The sequence below is a fragment of the Sporisorium graminicola genome, chromosome SGRAM_12 (assembly GCF_005498985.1).
Source record: "Sporisorium graminicola strain CBS 10092 chromosome SGRAM_12, whole genome shotgun sequence".
Taxonomy (NCBI): domain Eukaryota; kingdom Fungi; phylum Basidiomycota; class Ustilaginomycetes; order Ustilaginales; family Ustilaginaceae; genus Sporisorium; species Sporisorium graminicola.
Window position 1 is genome coordinate 377,930 of NC_043722.1, and position 16,346 is coordinate 394,275.

General features: G+C 58.5%; 6 protein-coding genes across 6 annotated transcripts; 5 read left to right on the forward strand and 1 right to left on the reverse strand.

Annotated features, from left to right (window-relative positions):
* Positions 1 to 5: 5 nt before the first annotated feature.
* EX895_001679 (uncharacterized protein) lies at positions 6 to 1,175 on the forward strand (the record flags this gene model as incomplete). Its single annotated transcript, XM_029882278.1, has 1 exon — positions 6 to 1,175. One exon carries the CDS (start codon positions 6 to 8, stop codon positions 1,173 to 1,175), a length of 1,170 nt encoding a protein of 389 aa, XP_029741133.1.
* A 659-nt stretch (positions 1,176 to 1,834) lies between these two features.
* On the forward strand, positions 1,835 to 3,226 carry EX895_001680 (uncharacterized protein; the record flags this gene model as incomplete). The annotated part of the gene is made up of 1 exon (XM_029882279.1): positions 1,835 to 3,226. One exon carries the CDS (start codon positions 1,835 to 1,837, stop codon positions 3,224 to 3,226), a length of 1,392 nt encoding a protein of 463 aa, XP_029741134.1.
* A 1,408-nt stretch (positions 3,227 to 4,634) lies between these two features.
* On the forward strand, positions 4,635 to 6,022 carry EX895_001681 (uncharacterized protein; the record flags this gene model as incomplete). Its single annotated transcript, XM_029882280.1, has 2 exons — positions 4,635 to 4,664; positions 4,799 to 6,022. 2 exons carry the CDS (start codon positions 4,635 to 4,637, stop codon positions 6,020 to 6,022), a joined length of 1,254 nt encoding a protein of 417 aa, XP_029741135.1.
* Positions 6,023 to 6,417: 395 nt separating this feature from the next.
* EX895_001682 (uncharacterized protein) lies at positions 6,418 to 7,392 on the forward strand (the record flags this gene model as incomplete). The annotated part of the gene is made up of 1 exon (XM_029882281.1): positions 6,418 to 7,392. One exon carries the CDS (start codon positions 6,418 to 6,420, stop codon positions 7,390 to 7,392), a length of 975 nt encoding a protein of 324 aa, XP_029741136.1.
* A 269-nt stretch (positions 7,393 to 7,661) lies between these two features.
* EX895_001683 (uncharacterized protein) lies at positions 7,662 to 14,036 on the reverse strand (the record flags this gene model as incomplete). Its single annotated transcript, XM_029882282.1, has 1 exon — positions 7,662 to 14,036. One exon carries the CDS (start codon positions 14,034 to 14,036, stop codon positions 7,662 to 7,664), a length of 6,375 nt encoding a protein of 2,124 aa, XP_029741137.1.
* A 636-nt stretch (positions 14,037 to 14,672) lies between these two features.
* Positions 14,673 to 16,202, forward strand: EX895_001684 (uncharacterized protein; the record flags this gene model as incomplete). The annotated part of the gene is made up of 1 exon (XM_029882283.1): positions 14,673 to 16,202. The coding sequence occupies one exon, from the start codon at positions 14,673 to 14,675 to the stop codon at positions 16,200 to 16,202; it is 1,530 nt and encodes a 509-aa protein (XP_029741138.1).
* Positions 16,203 to 16,346: the final 144 nt, after the last annotated feature.

Below are 16,346 nucleotides of genomic sequence, written 5' to 3' on the forward strand. Positions count from 1 at the left end.
TGGGTATGGCGCAGACGCTTGGCTCCGACGTTCCCTTCACCATGCTCTCGGCATCCGAAGTGTTCTCGCTCGAGATGAGCAAGACAGAGGCGCTTATGCAGGCATTCCGACGCTCCATCGGCGTTCGCATCCGCGAAGAGGCCGAGGTGGTCGAGGGTGAAGTCGTCGAGATCCAGATCGACCGATCCTTGACCGGCGCCACCAAGACGGGCAAGCTCACCATCAAGACTACCGACATGGAGACCATCTACGAGCTCGGCAACAAGATGATTGACTCGTTGCAAAAAGAAAAGATCACGGCGGGCGATGTGATTGCCATCGACAAGGCGAGCGGCCGTATCACTAAGCTCGGTCGCAGCTTTACACGTGCGCGCGACTACGACGCCATGGGCAGCGATACCAAGTTTGTTCAGTGCCCCGAGGGCGAGCTGCAGCGAAGGAAGGACGTGGTTCATACCGTCTCGTTGCACGAGATCGACGTGATCAACTCGCGCACACAAGGGTTCTTGGCGCTCTTCTCGGGTGACACGGGTGAGATCAAGCCCGAACTGCGCGACCAAATCAATACCAAGGTAGGCGAGTGGAGGGAAGAGGGCAAAGCCGAGATCGTGCCCGGTGTGCTCTTTATCGACGAGGTGCACATGCTCGACATCGAGTGCTTCTCTTTCCTCAACCGTGCGCTCGAATCCGAGCTGGCGCCGCTCGTCATCATGGCCTCCAACCGCGGCATTTGCCGCATCCGAGGCACACGCTTCCGCTCGCCGCACGGTATCCCCATCGACCTCCTCGACCGCGTGCTCATCATTAGCACCAAGCCGTACGAGCTCGAAGACCTCAAGCAGATCCTCACCATCCGTGCGGCTGAGGAGGAAGTGTCGCTCAAACCAGAGGCGCTCGAGGTGTTGACGCGCATGGCCTCCGAGACATCGCTGCGTTATGCGATCAACTTGATCACCACCGCTAATCTGGCGGCCAAGCGCAGAAAGGCTGATGCGGTCGAGGTGGCCGACGTGCGCAGAGTGTACAACTTGTTCGTCGACGAAAAGCGCAGCGTGCAGTACCTCAAGGAGCATGCAGAACAGTTTATGAGCGAGTCGGACGACTACGGTGATATTGACGGCCTTGGTTCTGGCGCTCCTATCATCGGACGTCAAGTTGGCGCTGCTCAGGCCTAGCCATTCGAAGTCTTCGTACCTTTCGTTACTGTTGTTCGGCAAGGCGTGCACTTTCCGCTCTCCTAAAAGGCGCTTCCGCCGTGTATTTTTACTCTCGTTTCAGCCCCAAGCAAGTTTTCTTTACGGTAGCAATATCTCTGCCAGTCGCTGAGCATCTGTGCGCTAGTCTTCTGAAAATGCCAGGTTGATATTGAGATTGCGATGGCTGTGGTTGAAAAGAGCACCTCAGAGCTACGGTATACTGTACACAGCGAAAGTGAGCTCGAAGGTGATCGAAGGCTGAAATTCGGAGCGTCGAAAAATCGACCCGCGAATCAGCGACGTTGCTTTTTGAATCGCCTTAACAGCCGGTGAGAGGCGCAAAAAATTTAGACTCGAGAGCCAGCCGTGCCTTATCGCAGCGGCCAAGGTCGTGACTCTGCGGCAAGCGAGCTAGAAAGGGGAGGCTGCGCTTTTTCACAAACACCATCAAAGGAGCTTTGCAATCATCTTGCCTCGTCATCACCACCAACCACCATTGTCCATATCGACACATTTGACAGTTTGCAGCTGCAACAACTGCATTGGCTTTCATCACACCGGCTCGGCCAACTCAGCGTCAGTTCCTTGCATAACAGCACCCGGTGATCTCCAGTGCTGTCAGCCAGACGCGAGCAAAGATGCGCGGACGCTCGATCCACGCACGAGCTTTGCTCAGGCAAGTGGCGCCACACAAGAGCGTTGTTACTCCGATAGCTGGGCCTGCTGCTTCTGCTGCCTCAGTGAGGGGATTTATCTCGAGCTGCGGTCCTCGTTCGACCCGTTCGGCGGCTCGCCGTGTCTCTACATCGGTGCTCTCGTCGTCCAAGTCGAAATCGTCCAGCAACTCTTCCCCAGCAAATGGCGGTAACTCGTCGTCGTCGGGTAGCAACAACTCGGCCGCATCATCATCTTCGTCTGCACCCAACGCCACTGCCACTTCGCAGCACTGTAACTCGGCTTCCTCATCTCCTCTCGTCAAGGTCAAGGTCAACTCGGCACATCTCGCCAAAGCAGGGACAGCACCCGCCAACCCACCCCCATCGTCGCTCGCCAACGTCGCATGGGAGAGCTTCTTCTCGAATGAGCGCCCCCTGCTGCAGCACGAGATGCTGCCACCACGTCCCAAGCGTGCCGGCGGCTTTGGTTCGTCTAGCATGCCATCGGGCGGCTCTCTGACTGCCATTTTCACCTCAGACGGCTCTTTGGCGACGTTTGGCAACTTTGCAAGCGAGTCGCAGCAGCAGTGGAGGCGAAGGATGCGTACCATCGCACCTGAGCGCTTCAACGAGCTCGTCGACGGTCTCGCTGGGATCGAGGCCGAGTCGGAGGTTGCTACCGAAGACGGAGCGACGCGATGGCTCGTTTCGAGCTTCCACCCGGAGTCGGATCGCGTTGCTGTTGAATCGGCCAAGCTGGAGGAGGAAGAGAGGGTCAGGGAAGAGGAGGAGGAGGCTGTCCAGAACGCCATGGATCGCGGCGAGGACCCGGAAACAGCACGCAAGCTGGGCGCCGAGGCCGACCTGATCATTCTCGGCGAGCCGCACGGTCCGTCTGCTGAGTGGTCGCGCGGAGTGGCCACGTACCTCGCCGAGAAGGGTCGTGCATACGAAGCACCCCCCGCTCCCTCTACAGGTGAAGCTGCCGACATGGATGCAGCCGACCACTTTGAAGCACCTCACGTTAGCAACAGCGTCTTCTACACGGACGACGACCCGAACCTGATGCTCTCGCACGCTCTGGTACAGTCTACGCTGCCTCTCGCGCTCAAGTGGGACAAGCTGGTGGCACAGATGGACGCCGTGGCGCTCAACGACCCTTCGCGCGCTGATGCGGTGGTAGACACGACCAAGCTGGATGCCGAGCTGGATGGTGCAGCATTCAAGGGCAAGGTGAAGGTGAGCCCGCTGCTCGAGGCGCACAACATCATGATGGACAGTGTGCGCAGGAAGAGGAGAAAGAAGATCAGAAAGCACAAGTACAAGAAGCTGCGCAAAGAGCAGCGTGCTGAACGACAGAGGATGAAGAAGTAGTCGTGCTCGGGCAGGCGGCGCTGTCTATCCCATGTACATTTCTACCATAATAGAGAACCGAGTTCCCCTTTTGGCATGGTGGTGATACGTAGACAAGCTTGGATCGCAATGCATATGATGCTGTAAGAACGAATTTCGAGGTTGCTGCAGGTGGCAGGGCACGGCGACTTGGAAGAAGAGTAAGCAGCAGCTGTGTAGACGGAGAGGGGTCACGGCTGCTGCCCCGGAGATTGAGATCCGACTCGCTGAGAGAAAAATCATTCACTGTGAAGACTCTCGTGATTTTTCTGCGTTGGCTCTCCTCGACCAACGGCTGTGATGAGCAGCTACTCTTTCTTCGTGTGTCTGATAGCTCCCAACCACACCGTCGACGCTGATCCTTGGTCCGGTAGGAGAGAAATAAGTTTAAGCGGGCGTGAATGAGGGCAAGGAGTCGGTTGTGAGGCTGCAGCGTCAAAGGCTCTGCCTGCAGTTCACCCCTGCATCCCAGCCAAGGCCGATCATTTAGAACTAGGCAGTGCAGAAAAACCACGGCGTCGCGTTCCGCATTCTTTACCGAGAAGTCCTGTTTGGCTCAGCGGGCACAGCCTACACACAGCCCTGTCGTGCTTCACACTGCTTTTCGTCAGTTTCTCTTCGCATCTCACAAAGACAGAAGTCGAGCATGTGTGGCAAAGCGAGTGGTACTACTTCTCCTGCGTTACCGACGAAGCGAAGCAATCGGAGCGAGCATAGACACACCGTAACGTGTTGCATCGCAGGACAGCGCCGGTCGCGCCGTCCAGCGTAGCGAGCAGAGGGTGGTGCAGGCCGACATGCGCAGCAGATCCAAACAGAAGAAAAGCAAAAAGCCTCGAAATTGCCTTCGCATCTCGCGTCCGGAACCTGTGCTGTGCTGCTGCTGGTGTGCGACAAATTCTGGCCGCCTACTTGGCCTGCGTGTGAGCTGCATTCCTGAGTCGCATTTCCGCCTTGTGTCTCTGTCTGGTGTGGTCGAGTGGGTGGCCTCGGTCTCATTTTCTCTCACGCCGAACGTGGCTCTGACCCAGCTCAACCAAGCTGAACCGTCAGCTGGACCGGCCACTGGCGTCAATGCTGTCTCGGATGCCCGCAACGCCCTGTTTTTCCATTCCACTTTTGGATCTCACCATCATCCCCGACATCCTTCCTCTCCTCCTCCACACCTCCTTCCCGCCCGTCACCTAATCTACGTCAGCGACCGACTCATCCTCGTCACGCGGTCTCTGTCTTCTCTTCCTTCTCTCCGCTTCATACCTTCCAAACCGGCCCAGCTTCGTTCAAGCCACCTGGCTTCTGTCCATCCGGTCGTGACTAGGATCCCGCTTCCTTTCCTTCGACCGCCCACGCTCCAGTAATTACCGCAGCAACATCGCGAACAGAAGCAAGAATGGCGCGTGATCGTCTTGCGGCCATGAGGGTGAGTTTTTGGAAGCATCCCCGAGCCTTTGCGCCGCGAATGGCCAAAGACAATGTCTACTGCGCGGTCCACTCCGACCACGCATCCATTTGAATTGTTCGCTGACTGACACTTATTCTTTGCTTGATCTACAGGCCCAGCAAGCTGGCGGCTATGGAGGCTACGGAGGAGGCAACAACGGCTATGGCGACCACTCGTACCCAACACAGCAGCAGGGCGGTGCACAGGGCGGCTACGCTCCACCGCAACCCCAACAGCAGGCAGGATATGGGTACGAGCAGGGCGGATACGGTGCCCAACCCCAGGCTGGATATGCTCCTCCTCAACAACAACCCACTGGATACGGTCAGATGCCGCAAGCGCAACCCACAGGCTATGGTGCTGCTGATCCCAATTCTTACGAGATGCAGAGCGTAGCCACCGAAAAGCCTGCTGGCGACATGAACTCGTTCTTCACCGACATCTCCGAGATCCAGGACACCATCCGTCTCATTGATGAGAATGTCAACAAGATCTCGGACCTCCACTCGCGTTCGCTCAACAACATGGACGAGGCTTCGGCACAGTACGCCGAGCAGCAGCTTTCCAGCATCCAGCAGGAGACCTCCTCGCTCACCAACGGCGTCAAGAACCGCATCAAGCTGCTCGAGTCGCAGAACAAGCGTATCCCTGCCGGAGGCGACAAGAACGTGCGCAACACCCAGATCGGCGCCGTCAAGAACCGTTTCAAGGAGACCATTCAGCGATACCAGCAGGTGGAGCAGAGCTACCGCCAAAAGTATCGCGCGCGTGCCGAGCGTCAGTTCCGCATCGTCAAGCCGGACGCTACGCAGCAGGAGATCAAAGCTGCGCTCGACGACGACCAGAATGGCCAGATCTTTTCGCAGGCGTTGCTCAACTCAAATCGACACGGCGAGGCCAAAGGTGCGCTCCGAGAGGTGCAGGAGCGACACGAAGACATCAAGCGGATTGAGCGTACAATCACCGAGCTGGCACAACTGTTCAATGAGATGTCGATCCTCGTCGACGAGCAGGACGACGCGCTCAACGTCATCCAGGAACAGGGCGCACAGGTCGAAACCGACATGAACCAGGGTCTGCAGCACACGAACAAGGCGGTCGACTCGGCGCGGAAGGCGAGGAAGAAGAGGTGGATCTGCTTCTGGATCTTGGTCATCTTGGTCCTTGTCATTGCAGGCATCGTTGTGGGTGTCGTTTGCAGAAATGGCTGCGGTTCGAGCAAGAGCAATGGCAATAACAAGAGGTCTCTGGTCACGAGGGCTGTCCAGTATGGACACGGTGCCATGATCGAGAAGAAGGATGCGAGGGCGTATCTGTTGCCTGATTTGGGTTTGTGAGGGGGTTCCGAGGTCAGAAACACGATCCTTTTCACGTATACACACTCGTTTGGCCGATGTCGCCCTTTTTTGTTTCGCTGCTGCTGTAGAACGACTTGCGCTTCGGCGGGTTCCTTTGGCATTTCTCGATCTGGTTTCGGTTCTTGTCAATACTAGGTTTTATTCTTTGAGTACAGATAGGATGTGTGGATGTGGGAGGTCAAGTGTTAATGGGAGGAGTTTGTCGAGTGGTTTTTCGGGTTGCGGGCTGTACGAGCTGTGTGGAGAAGAAGAAAAGGTCGTGCACGGACGGGCTGTGAGAGGTGTTGCTGTCCTTCCCTCCCCTACACACTACTGTACGCTCCGCATACGAACGGAAACGGGACAAGAGAAGGCTTTCCCAGCGGGACCGAGAGATGGCGCCCACAGCACGGGGCGCGATGGCCCGAGTGGACGAGCTCGCCCCCCGCCAGGTCGGGGGGTATCTCGAAAGCTACCCCACGGCATTACGCTACAAAGCCTCGGTGTCCAGTCATGCGCCTCAGGGCGGTGAAACGCTCGCCGAGCTGGACGAGTGGTACCAGGCGCTTCCGCATCTCGCCTCACTCAACGACTTGGCCTCGAGCATCCACGACAAGCCGTCGCTGGTCAGGCTCATGCGGTGGAAGCTCGCGCGGGAAAAGCACCGCCCCACGCTCCTCTCGCTGATTGCATCCAACCCGCCCGCCGTGTGCACCGAAGTCCTTCGTCGCGCGGCCGAGCACCTCCTCTCCCACCACACCCTCTCGCTGTCCTCCTCCTCGTCCTTCCCCGCATCCGAGCTACTCAACGCCGTGCAAGCGACGATGAAGATCCTCGCCGAGCTGCGCGGCGTGGGCCCCGCCACGGCCTCGGCCATCGTCGCCGCCTGGGTGCCTCACGGCATCTTCCAGTCGGACGAACTCGCGCTCAACCTCCTAGGTGCACACACAAAGATCGAGTATACCTGGCCGTTCTACAAGCGCTTCTATGCGGATGCCGTGCAGTGCCTGCAGCGCGTCAGCAGCGCGGAGGAGCACAGTAGCGCTGCGGTGCAGACCGGCAGGGACCTGGAGAGGGTCGCTTGGTGCATGTTCTACAGCGACCCCGCGGCAGGCGCAGATGACAAGCCAGCCACCGCGTTGCCCGCGAAGGTAGGCGCGCAAGAGCCGGAGGATGAGGGTGAGGACGAGGACGAGGGCATGGTGTCCAAGGCCGCCGGTGGGAAAGCAGGTAAACGCAAGACGAAGCAGCTGAAAGTCGAGTTGGTGGAGACGTCACAGCCAGCCAGCGCGCGGACGACGAGGACGTCCAAACGAACCCGCCAAGCAGATCCCGCTTCCTACGGTGAGGGTAAGGGCAATGTTGCCTGAGACAGCATGGATTGCTTCACAAAGGCGCTGCTGATGGGCGGCGTGCATGTCACCACAGGAGCATCCCATCGGTCCTCGTTCGAGACACCGCGAGCTAGCACCTGCAAACCCTGAAACCGTCCTCATCTCACAGTATCCTCATCATCACCATCTCACATGCTACGACACACAACAACAAGCGTGTTCTCCAGTGTCATCTTGATTCCGCGCTGTAGCAACACGCATGCACCATTCTCCAGTATAGAAAGCGGCAAGCAAAGAGGGCGCCACTACTGATCGGGCCTCCACCCACTCATCTCGCCATACTCGTGCTCCTCGTTCTCCGGGCCCCTATGCGCGCCCTCCAGGATCTGTTTCTGTGTCAACTTGCCGAACCCTTTCTTCTTGCCCTCCGCTCCAGCGTCCACCCCGTTTCCATTACCCGCCGCACTGCCACCGCCGCCCTGTGCGTTGAACAGATCCAGAATCTGCTCGGTCTCCATACTGTCCATGCCCGCATTCTGCTGGTTCACCACGCTATTCGCCACATTGAGCTTGAAGCGCTGCAGACCCATGATCTTGGCCTCGAGCGTGTTCTTCGTAATCAAGCGGTAGACATTGACGACCTTCTTCTGGCCGAGTCGATGCGCGCGATCCATAGCCTGCAGGTCCTTCATCGGGTTCCAGTCGTGTTCGACAAAGATCACCGTATCTGCGCCCGTCAAGGTCAGACCTAGTCCACCGACCTGCGTGGTGAGCAGCAGCACGTCGATCGACGGATCCGCGTTGAACGTCTGCACGATCGAGTGGCGTTTCTCTGCGCTCACCGATCCGTCGAGTCGCATGTACGACACGGAAGGCATCAGCGCTGCAAACAGGTCGCGCTGGATAATGTCGATCATCTGCTTAAGCTGGCAGAAGATCAAGACGCGGTGTTGCGAGACGGCGTTCTCTTCGGAGCCCACCAGGTCTGATGATGCGCTACCACTGCCAGCAGCTCCGCCGCCGCCGCCGCCTTGCCCGATGCCACAGTCCAGCAACAGCTGGCGCAGCGCTTGCAGCTTGGGCGAGTGCGAAATGTCGTTCAACGACCCCCCACTCTTGACCAGCTTCTGCTTGATCGCCACATGCTTCGGGTTGTCATCCGTCAACACAAGCGACGGGTGGTTGACCAGCTTGCGCATGTACTGCAGCGACTTGAACACATGCTGCTTGTCCGCACTCGACTCCTTGCCTCCCGCGCTCGCTGTGGCGCCTGCAAATGCCTCGGCCTCGTCCTCGTTCTGCTCCTTGCTGAAATCGTCATAGAGCTGTTTCTGGATGTCGCCCAGATCGCACTCGATATCCTGGATGATCTTGGGTGGCAGATCATCCAGCACGTCTTCCTTCAACCTTCGCAGCAGGAACGGTAGCACCTGCTTGTGTAGCGCTTCCAACGCCAACGCTGCAGCTTCCTGCTCCTTGCTGCTGAGCTTGCCATCGCGCGACGCGATGATGGGCTTGCCGAAGCGCTCGTGGAAGCTGCGCTCGGTGCCCAAGAAGCCAGGCATCAAGAAATCGAACAGCGACCACAATTCAAGCACGTTGTTCTGGATCGGCGTGCCCGACAGTAGCAGTCGGTGGTTGGCGCGAATGAGCTTGACCGCTTTCGTCGTCTTGGTCTTGGCCGAGCGGATCACATGTCCTTCGTCGAGAATACAATAGTTCCACGAGATCTGTGACAGAGCCGCAATGTCGTTTCGCACCACATCGTACGACATGACGACCGCATCGTAGCGCGGGATCTCGGCCTGCAGACGCGCGCGCTCGGCCGGCAGACCCGAGTAGAGCAAAGGCCGAAGGTTGTTGGCGTACTGCTTGATCTCGTGGCACCAGTGCCCTGTCAGGGTAGGCGGACAGATGATCAAGCTCGGCAGCGGCTTTGCGTCGGCGGCCTGGGTAAGCTTGTACCGCTCGGCACGCTCGAAATGCTTGGACGACAGAATGCAGATCGACTGAAGCGTCTTGCCAAGACCCATGTCGTCGCAGAGAATTCCGTGCAGCTGGTACTTGGCCAGGAAAGCCATCCAGTTGACACCGTCTTGCTGGTACTTTCGCAGCTTGGCGTTGATCTTGACCGGAATGCGGTACGGCTCCACTTTCGACCCGTCGAGCAGTTGCGTGAGAAACTTGCGCTCCGTCTCCCGGCGCTGCAGCAGATCGTTCGAAAATCCGGGAGGATCGGGCAGGCCTGCTTCCAGCGGCACCATCTTGACGAGCGAGGCAAAGGTGTTGGTGGCGACCAGGCGTACTTTTTCGTCGTTGTCGCTCATTCGTCCCAGCACGGGTACGATGAGGAAGATGACGTAGGGTAAGATCTTGAGGTCGAGCTGCTGAACCGTGTGATAGACGAGCTCGACCGCGCCTTGACGGTTGGTGATGGAGGCTGCGTCACCGACGAGTGGAACCACTTGCTCGACGGCATGCTTCAGGGCTACTTCGGTGAGACAGCTGGCAACGACGGCAAAGCATTTGGCCGCTGCTGAGCGGATGACGGCGAATTCGCTTTGGATGGCTAGGGTCAGCGCGGGAAGCAGCTCGATCACCTTGTCACACAGGCTGCCTTTGAGGTTGGGCAAGTTGACGTCGAGCACTGCGCATGCATCCAGAATGCTCTGGCCGAGATCGTCCTGTTTTGCGATCAGCGCGTCGGCGCCTGCCGCCGAAGAGCCAAACGTGCTAAGCAAAGAGTTGCTCATGCACTGCCACAGCATGGGCACGGCATCGAACAGCTTCTCGCCAAACAGGTCGGCCAGCTGTGCAAGCGCAGCAGCGGCACCGCGACGGATCAGCTTTCCCTGAATCACTTCCTCGGACTCGACCGGTTCGTCCTTAGCGCTGGCTCTACCAGGCCCCCTGGGCGCAACCGCGGGCTCGTTCATGCTGAGGATGCCCTCGCGAGCGTTTTTGCTCGCAGCAAAGATCGCCACGCGCGTTGTGTCCTGGCACACAAACGCGCACAGATTCTTGACAATCTTGTCGCTCGGGTTCGATTTGGCCGCGGGCGACACGCAGTATTCGATCAGCTTGGCAACCGAGCGCGCGGAGCGAACCTGGAGGTCGACGTTTTCTTCAAACTTGACACTGTTCATGACGCTGCGGATGACCGGGTTGAGTTTAGGTGGAAGCAGCTTCAGCGAGATGACGGCGCCTGCGATGGACGCAAACACCTGCGTATCCTGCTTCTCCTTGTTGGCCTGGTAGAAGCCGATCGAAGCAATGAGCTTGCGCCGGCGATCTTCGAGCAGTGGCAGGGCTGCCTTCTTAGCCTTGGACCCAGCCTGCGAAAGAAGCGACTCGAATCCGTTTTGCGCCACATCCTTGGCCGTGTCAATGGTGAATGCGTCGACCAGCATGCCGAGAGGATCGACTGTGGTGGGAAGCGCGGGGATCTTAGCTTTTGGCACCTTGGCGTCCCTTTGGAACGAGTTGTACAGACCCTGGCACTCGGCCTGGATGCGCTGCAGCATCACTGTCATCTCGGCGTATGTGGGTGGCGCAGGTGTCTCGAGCACGCTGACGAGTCGGCCAGCGATGCCGGCGACCAACGCGCTCGAATCCTTGAGGTCGACACCGAGGCTGGTGCACGCCTGCGCCCACTCCTGAATGATGGCTGCCGCCAAGCACTTTTGCAGCGCCGACGTTGATTCGAGGTACTCGCGCAGGACATCGCCGAATGCAGCCTCGTCGTCCGCGCGAGGGAAGCGGGCCATGGCGCATCCCAACGCCTCAGCGGCACTCAGACGACCGCGAATGACGGCATCCACGCCGACCAGAGACAGATCCTGCGTTAAGATGCCCTTGTCCACATTATGTCGGTTCACATCAGCGTGGCTACTGGTTCCGAACGAGGCGCTATAGAAAAGCGAAAAGTCGATTGGCGAGCCCAGCGGGGTCATAATGATTCGGAAAAAGTTGACAATGTAGGGGCCCAGCAGCTTCTGCACGTTGTCAGAGTCGCCAGCGACGTGAGCGAGCGCATGCGCCCAAGCATCGGCGCTAGCACGGCGGATTGGCAGCTTCTCCTCCACAACAAGGTTTTGGAACAAGAGGCGCAAGACACGCTCGTCGATCCAGTCTTTGGGAAGAGAAGGCACCGTGAGGAACACGCGCAACGCATTCAGCACCGACAGACGCACGCTAGTGATCGTGTGGCGGAAGAAAGGGAAGAGGCGCGGAATCAGAAGGGACAGCGCTCGTTCTTCTTGCGCTTCCGCTCTGAGATGGATCACAATTCCGGGGTGCTCAACGAGCTTAGCCAAGAGGTCCATCACACCGCCGGTGCTGCTAGCAAGATCGTCTTTGAGGTCACCGAGGCAATCCCACAGCTGATCGAGGAGGCGGCCGACCTCGCCTGGCAGCTTTTGGAGTATGACATCGACGATGGGCACCAGGGCAGAGGCAGCTACCGCACGCACGTCATCGTCATCGTCCTTCAGTCCGAGAATGGCCACCTCGACAACCTCGCGCAGCATCTTGCCCGTGTCAAGGACTGCGTCCTGATCAGCGAACGAGACCTGCTCTTGCTCTTCCTTCTTGACTGCGACGGGCTTGCCCTTCGGAACAGCAGAAGACATGAGCAGGTCCTTCTTGACCACCACCTCGTACTTGAGACCGAGCAGACCCGCATGGCGCACTTCCCAGACGTAGCCTTTCTTGCCTCTCTTGGCTGCGAAGCCAGCATTGAAGTCGGTGGCCGCGCCTTCTGCGGCGTGGTCTTGGCGAATCATCTGCAAGAGTACGCGGTGTACCGAGAGGATGGACGATTCGGGCATGTGTGGCATGAGACACGCCAATGTCTGGCTCGCCGTCTCGCGAACGGGTGCGACGACCTGGTCAAACACAAAGTCACCGAGACGGTCGAGCGCAAAGACACAGAGGAGTTTGATCGACATGTCGTCACACCACGCTTTGTGCATCTTGGCGTTGTCTTGCTTGGACGCGAGCTGGACCTTGCCACCGCCAGAGCCTTGAGTCTTGAGAAGTTCTCTGAGACCGAGAGCCGCACCGTGGCGCGTCTCCCAAGTGGGACTGAAGAGATCGACGCTGAGCGTGTCGACCACGAGGCGAAAAGGCCACTCGCCGGGTCTGACTTGGAAGGGGTTGGCAGAAGAGGTGTACGCAGCCGGCGCAGCACCTCCTGCAGCTGGAGACGACGCCGCTGCCGGGGAACCGGGCACCTCGCCGGTGGGAGTGGGTGTCGAGACGCTGCCTGTCACGGCAGGCATCGAGCCGGGACCGCCTGCGGGGTGCTTGGGAGTAGGCGGAGGGCCGGCACTGAGGTAATCACCCGGGGCTTCAGCATTGACGGGAGTGGCCGGCGTCTGAGCGAATCCTGCAGGAGTCTTGACACGGAGGCCGGCAGCTGCATTCGGCGAGGCTGCATCTGAGGTATCAATGACCCTCGTTTTGATCTCTGAGGGGCCATTTTTGCCTTCCAACTTGCGCTTCCTCTTGAGAGCATTGCGTTCTCTAGCGCTGAGCTTGCTCATGTCTATGTCATCTGCTGATGTCTCGTTACCGGACGCGGCAGGTACTGGAGATGGTGAAGGCGCCGAAGTGGCCGAGGCGAATGTAGGGGTGATGGGAGAAGGAGAGGGAGGAGCGGCGCTGGCGTTTGTGAAACGCGGTAGTGGGAGTGAGGATGTGGTTGGGGGGGCAGCTGCGCCAAACCGAGGAGGCGGTAGCGTGGATTTGGACGCACCTCCCGCCGCTGTCCTCCAGTCTACACTTCCCTGAGACGAACGCGGAATGGAAGAGGTGGTGGCTGATTCGCCTGTTTTGAGTTCGGCCTCTACATCCATGCCAATATCCATCTCGTCCAGACCAAAGCCGAGACCGAGCTTGCTGACGACATCCTTTTTCGCCTGAGCAAGACGGTCGGAGCCAGAGGCGAGTGAAGCCTGTTCAAATTCCTTTCCGGCTGATGACAAGAGCTTGGTACCGGTAGAGAGGACGGTAGGCAGCGAGAATGCGTCGAAGGTGAGGAGCGACTCAGTCGCAAGAAGCTCGGAGAGATCGGGCTTTTCATCTTTAGTGTCTTCGTCATCATCAGCAAGGGCCGACTTGGAGCTTTCGCCTGGCTTTGAGGGTTGGATGTCAGGATCCCAGATGCCGGCTGCGTGGCAGATGCTCTCGATGGCAAGAGCAGCAGCTACACGAGTGTCCCAGCTCTTGGAGCGAAGGAAGGGCACCACTCTGGCGAGATACGAAGTGATCTCGTCCCGATCACCGTCGGTGCCTCGGTAGATGCCGACTTGGTCCACGACGGAAGGGCCGGTAAAGTTTTGCTGCTTGTTGATTTGAGCGGAGGTGCCGAATTTGCCGCCGCTTTGCTTTGTCAAGGCGGACGAAGAAGAAGACGCATCTTCCGACTTGACCAGACCGTCGGCTTCAGGGTCGATGGCCGGGGTGGATGTGCCTGAGCCAAGGTTGTAGTTGGACTGCGTCGAGGATTCGGTCTTCGCTGGTGGTCTTGGATGAGCAGCAGCTTGCTGTGCTGTACTCTGACCTCGAATGCGTACCGCTGCAATCTGACCCAGTTGTTTCGCGGCGGTGGCACGGATAGCAGGGGTCGATCCGGTGTCAAGCAGCGACACCAGTCGATCGAGCCTCGTCGCAGCCATCGTGCCGTCTGTGCACGTGAGCGAAACAGAGCGCGTCGCAAAGCCGAAGGTGGAATCGATGCAGGACGACTACGTCGCAGCAATCTACGCGTCGAAGACAAGCGCGGCGGGTCGAGCTCGTCGCGACGAGAGTGCGCTGCGCCCAGCAATGTCGATCGCCTTCAAGTAGCGTAGAGCGGCGCAGTGCAAACGATGAATGGTGCGCGCTCTCCAGCGTGTGTGTGTGTGTGTTTTTTGGCAGGCGCGGATTTTCTCGGGGGTGGAGCTGCAGGCCATTTCTGGAAAGAGGTACGGCGAATATATAGGTCGGAGAGATCTGTGGTTTCTTCTTGACAGTTCTCGTCACAACGCGTTGGCGACTGAGCCAGTGCGGCAGACAGAGAGGAGAGAGAGAGAAAATCGGAACAAAATGTGGCTGCTGTGTGCATGAAGCACAGGCATAGGTGGAGCCAGGTGTAATCTACAGAAATACAGTTATTGGATTTGATCAATTTTTTTCTCCACTTTGACCTCGTAGCTTGATGCTCATCACCCTCGTCGACCTGCCACCATCCTTCCATCGCCACCCATCAGTCGCAAAGGTGCTGCCTCACGACGCAGAGTTGCCAACTTCAGCGCATTGAACGCATACACAATATGGCTTTCAACCTCGCCGCAAGGCAAGCATTCCGTGCCGTCGCACGTACCTCTCTCGCCGCACCTGGTGCTCAGTCAGTACCAAGAGCGCTCGTCATCGCACCTTCCTCCGTCCGCTTCCTTGCCACGCCGCCTTCCTCTTCAAAGTCAAAAATTTCAAAATCATCGCCGGCATCGCCAGCTGCTCAGCCAGACGCCTCCACATCCGAGTCGACCAACCAAGATGCACCATCCACACCCGCACAACCACAAGTTGAGGAGCCCGAGCTTAATCCACGCAAAGGAACGTCGCTCTTCGATATTGATACCTCTGCTACTCCCCTTGCATCGCAGCTGATCGAAGCAGAAGAATCTGCTTCTGGCTCCGGAGGCGCTGGTGGTAAAGGCGGCAGCACGGGCGCTAAAGCCAAAACCGGCGCACGCAGCATGTCGTCGATCGAAAAGCGTCGTCAGAACACGGTGCGCATCCTCAGTGGCTTGGTCCTCGTCGGCGCCGGCCTCTCCGCCTACAACCTCGGTCGTCCCTGGGACAACGAACTGGAAGCCAACCGATTCGCCGACTCGCCCGACGCCAGCTCATTCCTCGGGCGCATCAAGCTCCGCGTCGGTGCCATGTACGAAGACTTCAACAAGCCTGTCTTTGACCAGCTGCTTCCCGACCCTTTGCCATTCCCTTACTCCCGTCCATTCACGATGGTGATTGATCTGGATGACCTGCTGGTGCACTCGGAGTGGTCGCGCGAGCACGGGTGGCGTACGGCTAAGCGCCCTGGATTGGACTACTTTTTGGGCTACCTTTCGCAGTTCTACGAAATTGTGCTGTTCACAACTCAGCCGTTCTTCACTGCCGGGCCCATCATCGAGAAGCTGGACCCGGATCGCCGGTTCATTGCGTACACACTGTTCCGCGAATCGTGCCGCACCGTGGACGGCAAACCCGTCAAGGATCTCTCGCACCTCAACCGCGATCTCTCGAAAGTCGTCGTGGTCGATACCAACCCTGACTCGTTCCAACTGCACCCGGAGAACGGCATCCTCATCAAGCCCTGGAAGGGCGACAAAGCGGACCGCGAGCTCGTCGGGCTGGTACCGTTCTTCGAGGCGATCGGGATCTACAACATCGACGACGTGCGCACGACGATCAAGGCGTACGAAAACACGCACATCCCCACGGAGCACGCGCGCCGCACCGCCGCCATCCGCGAGCGAGAACTGGCAGACAACAAGGCACGCGCCGAACGCATGGGCAAGTTCGGCTCCGTCTTTGGCGGCGTCTCGCGCAGTCCCAACGCCGGCCTGCCTGCAGACAAGACCATCTATGACCTAGAGCGCGAGAGGTACGTTCAGGCCTACTTGGAGGACCAAAAGTACTGGGCCGAGAACGGCGAGGCGCTCCGCAAGCAGGCCAAGGAGGAACAGGAGCGACAGATCCGCGAGATGAAGCTGAACACCTGGGGTTTCTTCACCAGCGGCATGAAGGGCGGCGCTCAACAACAGCCAGAGCAGCCGCAGGAAGCGGCAGCCAAGTAGCGCTGCCAGGCCAAGCTGTTGTCCCCACTACAAATGTAACTGTAAGCTGTGTCCATCGCACAATCTACCACCTATCACACACACAACGTCACAAACTTGCACCAAGCCCCGAAAGCCGATTCGGTCTAGCATTTCCAGATCTAC